Source organism: Eptatretus burgeri, chromosome 1 (genome assembly GCF_056783735.1).
Source record: "Eptatretus burgeri isolate ZD-2024b chromosome 1, Ebu_testis_v1, whole genome shotgun sequence".
NCBI classification, from domain to species: Eukaryota; Metazoa; Chordata; class Myxini; order Myxiniformes; family Myxinidae; genus Eptatretus; species Eptatretus burgeri.
In genome coordinates, this window is record NC_140961.1 from 121,056,039 (window position 1) to 121,068,597 (window position 12,559).

Here is a 12,559-nt window from a genome sequence, read left to right on the forward strand (position 1 = left end):
CCCGAGGAAGAAGGGACCACGACTCAGGTTGGTAAAGCTTCGTCCTCGTTCTGCTTCCTCTCGACTTACCCATCATCCTGCCCTGCACCCTTCCCTTATCCTGATACCTCATATCCCACCCCTCACAATCTCTCTCTCTCTCTCTCTCTCTCTCTCTCTCTCTCTCTCTCTCTCTCTCTCTCTCTCTCTCTCTCTCTCTCTCTCTCTCTCTCTCTCTCTCTCTCTCTCTCTCTCTCTCTCTCTCTCTCTCTCTCTCTCTCTATGGTCCTTCTGGCACTCCCCACTTTACTTTCTTAACATTCCTCTTGAGGAAGTTCAGTCACTCAAACTCCTGTGTCTCACGATCAACCACAATCTCTCTTGGGCATCCACATTTCAAAGTTGGCCTCCCAAGCCATTCGCTGACTGGGAATTCGCCATCGTACGAAGTCCTTCCTTGGCATACGTAAACTCCTATCCACCTACATGGCTTTCATCCACAGATTCATGGAGTACTCCTCTCCCCTCTGGGCTAGCTCCACTGCCTCAGACCTTGCTCAGCTTGATGCCATGGAAACCAAGGCCTTCAAGATCATTGCAATTTCCTGTGCTGAATCTGAGTCTGTGGACCTCACACTTTCCCATCACAGGCAGGTCAGTGGTCTTTCTGTATTCTACCACCTCTTTTGTGGTCTTGCACCCTCTGCTCTTTCTGTGCTTTGTCCCTCCCCCTCCCCCCCAAAAAAATTATTCAGGGCATACACAGTCCAACATCAACCCCTTCTGGTGAAAGTACCAAAATCCAGGATCACTGCTCACCTCCACTCATATGTTCCTCTTTTTTCAAACAAAATCAAAGCCATAAACAAACTATCAGTACCAGTATTCCAATACAGCTGAGGAACAATAAACTGGCCACAATCGGAAATGAATCAACTAGATATCAAAACCATAAAACTTCTCACTATCCTCAAAACGTTCTACAAAAATCAGTGTATCCCGAGAATGTACCTGCTGAGATGAGAAGGAGGCAGCAGCCTGATGGAGCTCAACGAAATACTCATATTGATACCTGTAAGATTGGCTGAGTACGTGAAAAGTTCAACAGTCCAACAAATCCAATTTGTATGCAAATATGAAGACAGAAAGACAGGAAGACAGAAAAGGTATCCCTATCCCACCGAGCAAAAAATTTCCAAAAACAGGTGTGAACAGAAGATGCCGGACACGAGACCAAAACATAAACGAATACAACTGCAATGATTGCAAAAAAAAAATAAAAGACAAAAGGAAAATATAAAGCAAAATATCAGGAGCAGAGGTGGATCCAGAGATTTCTTAGGGGGGGTGGGGTGGGGGGTTCACTTAAGGTGAAGATGTTCTCATATTGTGAAATATACCACCAAGCCTTATTCAAGTCAATGTAATCATCGAGGAAAAACCGGTTAACCTATCCGGAGCTCGCTGCGTCCGACCATAAATTTACATTTTCCACAGGAAAATTTGGGAATATCGAGCTACTTGACAAAAAGCCATCAGGCCTGTCACTAACTGATTCTAAAGAAAAGCTGAATATTTTGGAATTTCTGTGATGCATCTTTACAACAACAATGTAAATGCACAAAATGTTTCCAATACAAATCAATGAAAATATCGAACGGACGAGCACAAAATGCGGTGATATGAACCAGAGCACTAAACCTAAACTCGCCATTGCGGATCATCAGATCATTCATTATAATAAGGGACGATGTAGACACTGAAACTTTGAATTACCTGGTGAAATAGTTCAGGATTGTACTGCGCTTTGCTGTTGGACACGATCCAGAAAATGTTGCCTTTCTCTTCGGAGCCAGAACTAAACACTGAGTCGCAGGGACTAAAACAGAACCAGCGGAGAAAATATTGCGGCTCGGATTAATTGTCGAGTGAAAGCAAAAGACGTGCGATTGCCGATTGTCCAGTGATATCTCACACGATGATCATGTGACTTAATTGTAGGGGTGGAGGGAGGGGGGTTCACGTGCACCAGGTGAACCCCTTCCCTGGATCGGCAATTGAACAGATAGACACTGACAACTGGGATTATGATAAAAGAGCAGGAAGATATGTATATTAAAAAAAAAAAAAACATTCTGGATGTCAGACCATGCGCCGATCCAGTTGAAATTTAAAACACATATTCCCCATGACAACTACATCATAATTGTGATGATTCATGTCGCTTGATGAAGCGGTTCAAGAGAAAGAAGTTTTTCAAAGATTTTTGTTCAATCCAATATGGCTGCCAGACCATGTGACCTACTCATTAATTGTAAACTCTCTGGTATCCGCAAGACACGGGGAACATGCGGGTGAACTTTCCCCTCGATCTGTCAAGCCGTTCTGGTAAAGATGAGTTTTAAAGACTAGCGGAGTACCCTCCCTCTGGGCGATGTTGGTCCAAACATGAACACGTTCTTCTGACGCAGATCTTTATTTGGGTGGTGTATAGGCAACTGACAGCTCTGTTGAGGCAAAAAGAAAAACCCGCGTTACGTGCATGAAGCAAAAACCCACCTCCTGTTTATAATTCAAAACACATTGTACAGGAAAACGTGGGGACAGGAATACTGTACTGTCAATGGTGGAGACTCGTAATACCCTCCTGCACCTGGAGATGGCGCTACATGACAGACATTTACGTAGATAATTTACTCCCCTCCAAAGACACTGAAAGATTTTTTTTAAAAATCCCTTCACCTTAATTGGGGTCAAGCTGATCCTCTATCGCAATTCTGGATGTAATTGTCCCAGAACTGTAGGAGGGGTAGTGTGAAAAACAAACACACAAACACCGGTCCATGAATTACAGTATAGTTAGGATTTTAGGGTAAATCCAATATAGCTGCCAAACGATGTGACTTATGACATCATAGTTGGAGAATTTTTTGTTCCTCATGGGAAGGCGATCATATCGATAAAGTTTTGCTCAATCTGTTCAGCTGTTTCAGAGAAGAAGGTTTTTAAAGGTTTGTATGTTCAAAACAATATTGCTGCCAAATCACATGACCGATGACATCAGTTTTTTTCCCCCATACAATTTAGCCCAAGATGACGCTCATAAATTGTCATACTTATCAGATAAACCATTCGACGTATGCAATTATGACGTCCCATGAAGCCCCCTATAGCAAAATCAAAAATCACACTTATTCCCCATGGGGAGTTCTTCACATGTGCCGTTTCAATTTTTTCCATGGAGCGGTTTCGGAGATACAGAGGTCCAAAAGTTTTTCCTTTTTCCGAACATGACTGCCACACCACATGACCTCTGATGTCATAATTATCATAAATACATTCTACATGAGAAGTTGCACCTATGGTGAAAACTTTCTGTCAATCAGATAAGCGGTGGCAGAGAAAACAGAGAAAATTAGTATGGATGTACGGACGTACGGACGTTTGGACGGACAACCCGAAAACATAATGCCGCCGGCGACTTCGTCAGCAGAGGCATAAAAAGAGTTGGACAAAATGAGCATATACACCGAATGCTCGTTGGAATGGCTAATAAGAGGTCAACTCAACTGGGATGGACAACGGATCATAATAAAGGCCCAAGAACAAAGACACGAAACCAATAGTTTCAAGTCAATGGCAGGACTGAGTGCATCAGCCAAGTGTAGCTTTTGCAAGGTAGAAACAGAAAGCATGAGATATTTTTGAAAAGCACTTCAGGATATAAAAAAATAACTCATGTCAGAACAGCTGAACACACAACAGCACAACAAAGTATGGAGGCCTACAAGAGTAATCCACGAGCCCATCTGCAAAAATTCTCAATATCCTAGTCCCAGAAAACACATGGAAACATAAACCTAAAGCAATCATTGAAAACAAGGAAGCAACGCTCACATGCAACCTGATGATCCCATCGAGCGTGAACATACAACACAAAGCACTGTGACCAGATATCGTACTTCGGTCCAAAAAAAAAACGAAGGCATTCCTATTCCAGGTATCAGTTCCCAGCGAATTTGTCCTAAACAATGCAGAAATCAAGAAAATGGCCAAAAAAAATTGTAGTCAAAATTCACAGGAAAATTGGAGGTAATTCACAGGAAAATGGCCAAAAACGACCTCAAAATGGAGTCAAAAGATTTTGGAAGCTGAAGAGAATGGAAATTGTACCAGTGGGAGCTGGAGCAATGGGAATGATAAAGAAGAACCTTATGGAGATCTTAAAAACAATCCCTTGGAATATTTCTGCAAACGAACCATAATAGGGAGCTGTCAGGCGCTCAGTGATGATCCTGAAAAGAGCCCGCGGAACAAAACTTTGAGAACGACAAAATCTCACAGCTTAGTCCATGAATCGTGATCCCTTGCTGAAATGGGGGTGGATACTTCGAGACCCGGAAGGACTCCGTTCCATCTTCTGAAACCCACATATGGAGATAACAACCAAGTACACACAGAAGTGATTGCCAAACCCCATGTTCCACTGTGCGGCTTGGATGGGCTAAAGCAAACTTTTGGGATGAGGAGGTCGAGGAGGACTATTTGATTGAAAATACCCATTTTTTTTTGTTGTTACATTACTCATGGAGATATCAGAGTTCCATTTGTGTACATTGCACTCCGGCGGTGGTGGAGGTTCCTTAACCCCGCACAGGTCATTATTTATTTTTAATCTTCTGGGATGTTTCGTTTTGACGGTACAGCCTCATTAGCATGCCAAAGTCTGAAGCTTCAGCCAAGCGTCAGGTGTGCTTTTATCTTCTTGATTTATTACACATCCTACGTAAATGAGCACTCGTTTTACTCTGCACGCATTGCATTTCAACAGCAGCAAATTTCACCTCCCTATGCCTTGTATTTATTGTTTTTAAAAAAAAAATGTTTCTGTGCAGCTGTCCTTGAGGCCCGGTTTACAAGCCACCGCCTACAATTCCAATACAAGAGACATAATTACTCAATTAGGGAAAATGTTTTTCGAGATTTTTTTTTTTTTGATCCTCAAAAATAGACCGTGCTGAATACATAATCATGTGAAGATATTGACCTGTAAAACCTCACTCAAAATCGCCCTTATGAAAGGGGACAGACAAATACCCAAATACACTCTGTGCTATATATCTAGGTCGAAGATTAGTACACAATGGCCAAATCAACAGATAAAGGAGAGCCAAACAGGAGGATCCAAAAGAGACTTTCAGAGGTGAGGCTTTTTCTGGTCTCGCATCGAGAACCGTCTCTCGTGACCTAAAACCTACATCTGTCAAATCACGAGTTGACTTGTATGGGGTTGTTGGAAAAAGAGCCAAGAATGTCTCATATGCAATGATCAACCTTAAAAGAGAAACTTAAAGATGTAACTTGCCCAATAAGAGAGGGCTTCCTGGATTTCAGCCCAGCCATCAGCAGAGTGACACAGATCCCATGCATCATCCATTTGCAAACTTGGGTCCTGATCACATCATCCACAAACACCCCTAAACCCCCACCGCCTTTTGCATGCCAGACGACTCGTGTCACATGCAAGATAAAGACCTCACCGTAAATTTCTACAAATAGAATGTCCTTCCACTCCAGAGGGAAAAAAAAATTAAAAATGAAATGCATTCACTCACCAAAATAGAATTCCTGCCACTGTGCGCTATGGAAGGGCATGCGTGCAACCTGAGGGCACCATCCTGCTGTCAGTGCAAGACCCAGTAAACAAAGTCAGAAATAGATTTGATCCAAACTTTGCTCATTGCACGTTGACTGACCAACGCCATAATTAACATTTCTAATATTGAGCCACACGTGGTCGATCCATATCATTCAACACAAGGTGCTAAGATAGTGTTTTGTTTTCCAAACAGGTTCCTGAGCACAAATGAATGATTTCACATGAAACCGATGTAGAGAGAATGAAAGTCATGCTTTGAGGAGCCATCGATCGTCATTATGGGTTAACATCTGGAACTCATCACACTATCTATCTTTTCTGGAGCAAATACACCTCGAGGCCTGTAACATTTTAGTCCCACTATACTTCCTTGCCCCCCCCCCACACCCAACATATTACCCTTCAACCGTGTAATCCCAAATATTCCCTAATTTTAATCGTATTAGGCTCATTCACAGCATTTGTACATCTCGTACAATGTGCCCAACTCAAATCTTTCATATTCACAGCATTTTTCTCACTTATAACCTTCACATATGAATGTTTTCTCAAACATTGTGAGATTTTTGCTTGAGCAATGCCCCCCCCCTGCCCCCACTCATACTCCTCACACCCCAACAACCTTTCCATGCCCCTTCAATATTCTCACCTTACTCTTGTCTCCTCATAACATCCTATTTCTAATATTGCCACGATTAGTATTCCCACCCTTTTCATCTTTTCTCTTTGCAGTCCTCCACCCTTCCTCTCATTTTCTGAAACTTTTTTTTAATATATATATATATATATATATATATATATATATATATATATATATATATATATATATATATATATATATATATATATATATATATATATATCTCTCTCTCTCTCTCTCTCTCTCTCTCTCTCTCTCTCTCTCTCTCTCTCTCTCTCTCTCTCTCTCTCTCTCTCTCTCTCTCTCTCTCTCTCTCTCTCTCTCTCTCTCTCTCTCTCTCTCTCTCTCTCTCTCTCTCTCTCTCTCTCTCTCTCTCTCTCTCTCTCTCTCTCTCTCTCTCTCTCTCTAACTCTCTCTCTATATCTCTATATCTCTATATCTCTATATCTCTATATCTCTATATCTCTATATCTCTATATCTCTATATCTCTATATCTCTATATCTCTATATCTCTATATCTCTATATCTCTATATCTCTTATCTATATATCTCTATATATCTCTATATATCTCTATATATCTCTATATATCACTATATATCTCTATATATCTCTATATATCTCTATATATCTCTATATATCTCTATATATCTCTATATCTCTCTCTCTCTCTCTTTCTCTCTCTCTCTCTCTCTCTCTCTCTCTCTCTCTCTCTCTCTCTCTCTTTCTCTTTCTCTTTCTCTCTCTCTCATAGCCTCCCCACTCAAAATAGACCTCGACATTACCAATTTCCTCTGCCAGCCAAAGCACTGCTTCTACCAAGTCAATCCGTTGACCTCAAATCACCAGGTCATGCCTCATCAGCAGCATGGACATGCCAGCTTGTGTGCTGCTGGTGGCCCAACACAATGGATATGCTGACGATACGAACATGGTCATTTTCATGGACAGAAGTGGTCAGCAACATGGGCAGGAGAACACAGGTAATTCAAAATGGAATCTGTGCTCAGCAGGAAACAAAATAGTTCATCGTGGTTTCATGGAGAAAACGACTCCCGCCTTATTATTTGCTGCCATGAAGCACACGATCTTCGTTTTTCCAATGGAGTTGTAAATATAAAATGGATAAACTTTTCAATGAATAAAAAAATAAATGGGAAAACAAATGTAGAGGAGATCTAATATTTTGGTTTAAGCTTGGATTGACAAAGAAATTAAAAAAAAAATGAAAACAGTGTAAGGCGGTATGAGCAGGGAGTGCAGAATCTTTGAGCACAACATATTTTGCAGGGACATGACGCCAGTTTTCCTTCCACCATCATTGACGGATGCAAAGTATCCCATTGTATCATTCACAAGAGCAACAACAAAAAGAGCAATCAGAGATTGCAGACCCTCGACAGGACTTGTTTTGTGTGATGTTTGTGTACCGGTGTGTCACATAATGAATAAGAGACATAACTATAACTGCCACTTTATAACTGCTGGCAGTGATGACCGGGTACCAAGACATCCCGCTTTGATTGGACACCAGACCCTGACCCATGACATATCATTCAGTTGAATTCAGAATGGGATTACAATAAATTCAATTAAAATCAAATTGAAGATCAAATAGGTAGAGTCCTCCATTGGAGTAATCAGAAGGAACCCGAACAAGCAAAAAGCAAAGATGAAGTCATCAGGAGGAACCTGGATAGGATTCACATTTCAGCCACGACTCCTCTACTCTCAAACTCATCCATGCACAGCCAAGTGAGCCTTACTCAAAAACAAAATTAAAACGTACCACAGGACCACTTATCTTTGCCCTGGCCGAACGTTGTAACCCAAATTTGGTAGCATTCTGACTGGTGGATCTGGAGAAGAAGATTTTTGAAAGAATTTACTATGTCCGCCATTTTGACCTACTTAAAGTCAGGTGACTGAAACAAGCTTTGCAATTCCTGTTAGCAGTCAGGAGCAGAACCTTGCCGCCAAATTTCAGCCGGATCGGCCCAGCAGTTTGGCTGGAAAAGTCGAAATAGTAAACCGAAGGTCGGAGGGACAGTGCACGATGACAATACATTATCTGGAATTCCAATTCCAGATAAGCTTAAAAAAATAGGGTCAACACCCCTGGGTGCTCACCTGGTAGTGCCTGGATAATAAAACAGGGAAACACTGGTAGGCGTGGATGACCCACAAAATATGTAACAGAGAAGAAAGCAAATACATAAATTTGGGGTGGGGGGGGACCCCATTGACCTCCTAAGACCCCATTTTTTTAAATGTTGTGAACAAACTTTGGTACATCACGGGTGATGAAGGTTCTAGTGAAGTTTCATCAGACTTGTGTGTGTAGTTTCTAAGAAGAAAGTAAATAGCTCTTTTGGGGGGGGGGCAATACCTCTGCATACCCCCTCCATAGGCCCCCTCAGACCCTGATTTTTTTATGCCGTGAACAAACTTTGGTACATCACGGGTGATGAAAGTTGTGATGGTTTCATCAAAATTGTGTGTGTGTAGTTTCAGAGAAGTTGCAAGTGTTTACGGATGGACGGACAGACTGACGGACTGACAGATGGATGATGAGCCATCCCAGAAGCTCTCTTATGTTCAATTGGAGGTAAAAAATAAAAAAGAACACAGATCAAAGAAATAACATCATTGTGGCTGCCAGACCATGTGTCTGATCAGGCTGAAATTTAAAACATGTCTTCCCCATCCCGACTAAATCACAATTGTGAAGTTTCACGTCAATCGATGAAGACGTTAAAAAAATTTATTTACCTTGAAGATTTTTGTTCATTCCAATATGGCTACTAAGGCCATGTAACCTATCCATTATTCTTAAACACCCTGGTATCCCCAAAGTGTGAGGAACATGTGTGTGAAGTTCACTTCAATCTGTCCAGCCATTCTGGAGAAGAAGATTTTTTTTTTTAAGTTTGAGGGTAAATACAATATGGCTTCCAAACCATGTGACCTGTGATGTCATAGGTTGCAACGATTTATTCCGGCTGGATAGGCGGTCATAGCTGTAAAGATTTGCCTCGATCGGTTCAGCCTTTTCAGAGAAAAATTAAAAAAAACAAAAAAAAACATGGCTGCCAAACCATGTGACTGATGACGTCATCAGTGGGAATTTTTTTTTTTCCTGTCAACCAATTTATCCGAAGATGACCATCAAATTTTCATACTGATCGGATATAGCCTTCTGCGTATGCAATTATGACGTCATAATGAATGCACCTATGACATCATATGAAATTCATACTTATTTCACAAGCGGAGTACTTGACACGTGCCGAGTTTCAATTTTTTTCTCGGTGTGGTTTCAGAGATACAGAAGTCCAAAGTTTTTCTCTTTTTCCCAACATGGCTGCCACATCACACGACCTATGACGTCATCTATCTATAATTCCAGCAATCTCTGTGTGTCTGTCTGTGTGTGTGTCTGTGTGTGTGTGTGTCTGTGTGTGTGTCTGTGACCGCCGTTTCTCAACAACCCCTGGTCCGATCTAATTAAAACTTGCCAGGAACATTGTTGGGGGCCTGAGGATGTGCCTTTTCAAGGTTTGATATTAATCGGACAAGCGGTTCCCAAGTTACGGCCGTTTATTTATCAACCAATGACAGGACACGGTGCTATGACATCACTATTGATGTCACAATTTTTTTCTTTTTTTTTTTGCACGCACGGCCACGCAGGTATGGGCACGCACCTACGGGCCAGCACTAGTAATTATAATTAGACCAATCCACATGAGTTGCTCCTATGGTCAAAATTTTGTGTCAATCTGACAAGTGGTTGCAGAGAAAAACCGAACTCACGTTCTGTGCGGACAAACAATCAAAGAAACAGATAGACACAGACAGACAGACAAACAAACCCAAATGCAATATTTTCTCCCCCCACCCCCCCCCCCCGGCGAGGGTAATAATTTGGGGCAACACAAGGGCAAAATATTCACAACTTGGTCCTCAAAACATGATCAATAATAAAGTAGGTGGATACTTTGGGCTCTGAAAGGGGTCTGTTCCACCCTCTGACACACACTCAAAAAGAATACTACCAAGGTGAGAAGCCAAAGAAACCCACATCATCAAATAAATCTGACACAACAGTTACAAACGAGATGTGCATGTGACAAGGGCATGGCAGGCAAAACAACCTTTGACTCGGCATGAGTTTTCTCAAACTAACAATCAAGTTACCATTGAAAGTTGTATGTGCTCCACACTCAATGGCACCCACCTGGGATCGTGAATAACAATGGAATATACATCCCACAAGCTCTGTGAGGGATGGTTCATTGAAAAATAAAAAAAAATAAAGAGTTGTGTATCAAGCACCCCCCAATGAGGGTGGACGGAGGTTATGTTTTCACCCCTATCTGTTTGCCTGACTGTGAACAGGATATCTCAACAAGTTTGGATCGATTCGGATGAAACTTGGTGGACAGTTTGGGTGTGCAACAGTTTGGATGAATCGTTTGAATTTTGGTGAAGATACAGATCTGGACACTTGAATTTAAAAAATGATTTCAGTGATTCTTCACCATTGAGAGATCGGGCCAACAACGACATGTAGCATGATAGCTCAAAAAGTTTTTGGACGGATTCGGACGAAACTTGGTGGACACGTTGGGTGTGTCGCATTGATGAATTCCTTCGATTTTGGTGAAGATCCATACCCGGATCTGGATACGAGAATTATTTAATTTTAAAAGTGATTCTTCACCATTGAGAGATGGACCATAAACGATAAATAGTACGATATCTCAAAAAATGTATTGATTGGGCCCGATATGTTCTCATGGATCAGGCATTTCGTGGCGGAGTTGTGCGCTCTACGGAAAGTGCTGTTGTAATTTACTATATTTTCGTTTACACTCATCATTATCGGAGGCTTATCGTCAAGCTTGTCCATAAATCACATCCAGGAGAAGGACATTCGATAGTCGAGGTTAGTATACTTGAGTATAAATTACAAGCATATTGGTAGATAATGGACAAATACATCTGTAGACATGATACGTATGATTTGAATCTGTGCTCTGATTGTCATGAGCCATCGCTTGAGATGTGACCTACAAGCAGGGCAAACATCACATGGGTCAACAAGGTCTTCACGAGGCATCAGGCATTGCAAAACGAATTCCCTTCTGAAGTGACCCATTAATTTAATGAGAAGTTTTCATTTGAACTTGAATGAAAACCGACTGGAGGATTTATCAACGTGGCCCGGTTGCTCAAATCCACTCGATCACGATGGACGCGGGTGGGTTTTGAAACATTCCTCGTTGCGGATCCAGTCAATCGTCAAGCACTTGTCCGAAGAAATAATAACGCCTTTCAAGCACAGGGGAGAAGCACGTCAAGCTGGCAAGCATCACAAAGCGAGGGTCCATATTTGAGAGCAACTGCTGCCGTAGAGAGAACAGGGGGCTCAAGCGTACGAGGCTGGCTGGGATACGCCACGGTGCCCATGGAGATTCAAGTCGGGAGGCTAAAAGCGGCGGTGGGAGACACGGAGCAACATATCTGTCCACTCAATGCGGCCTTACATGGCAAGACAACTGGGCACTGGCGCTACGCCAGAGCAAGGAGAGGGCCAAGGACAGCAGCACATGTTGTGGAGCAATGTTGAAAATTGTCTTCAATCATTGTAGCCACACTGATGAGAAACAGCACAGACAATCTACGGTCTGTGTGCCCTTGAAAAGGTGTCAAAACAATGGGGTCGGTTGCCTGCAGATTCGTGTAATGAGCGTTAACATATTGAAAATCAAAAACGTTGAAAAGGACAAGTGGACATTCATGAAAATGCAACAGCTCTTTTACTCTCTCTCGCACCCTCCCCCGATACCGTCCATCTTCAAAAAGCCCAAGCCACCACCCTCAACACCCCCACGATGCTGCCCAACCACCCCTCAGCTTAAAGCTGAATAATAGCTCCCTCTGGGTAAAGCTTCGCTCTTACATGTACATTGTCATGCAAATCCGTTACCCCAACGAGATGCATCTCACGAGGGTGTCTGCCTGGCACATTACCAGTTGAGAATGCAATTAAATGGGAGCCATTTGCATGGCAGAGCTTTGAGTTTCCAACGACAACAATAAGAACAATAAGTAAATAAATAAATAAATAAATAAAAACCTTTCCAGCCATCTTTTTTTAAATGGGCACAGCAGGAGAAATAAAAAAAATTAAAAAATAAATAAAAAATAAGTGAGAATGCCGACGCAAAGAGATTCCTTTCAATTTTACGAGGTATTTATTCTATTTGATGGCAC

The 12,559-nt window shown here is 41.9% G+C and overlaps 1 protein-coding gene across 9 annotated transcripts in view; it reads right to left on the reverse strand.

Moving 5' to 3' along the window:
* LOC147035299 (adenylyl cyclase-associated protein 1-like) overlaps nucleotides 1–12,559 on the reverse strand; it is a 129,536-nt gene that overhangs the window by 78,367 nt on the left and 38,610 nt on the right. For 2 of the 9 annotated variants that reach the window (XM_085896636.1, XM_085896632.1), the window contains exon 4: nucleotides 5,595–5,657. The exons of 4 other annotated variants lie outside the window; for them this stretch is intronic. In XM_085896636.1, coding sequence (XP_085752762.1) covers nucleotides 5,595–5,657 — 63 coding nt within the window. Of the gene's footprint in view, nucleotides 1–5,344; nucleotides 5,432–5,594; nucleotides 5,661–12,559 lie in introns of those variants that run through there. 3 more of the 9 variants (XM_085896634.1, XM_085896630.1, XM_085896667.1) reach the window with 2 other exon arrangements.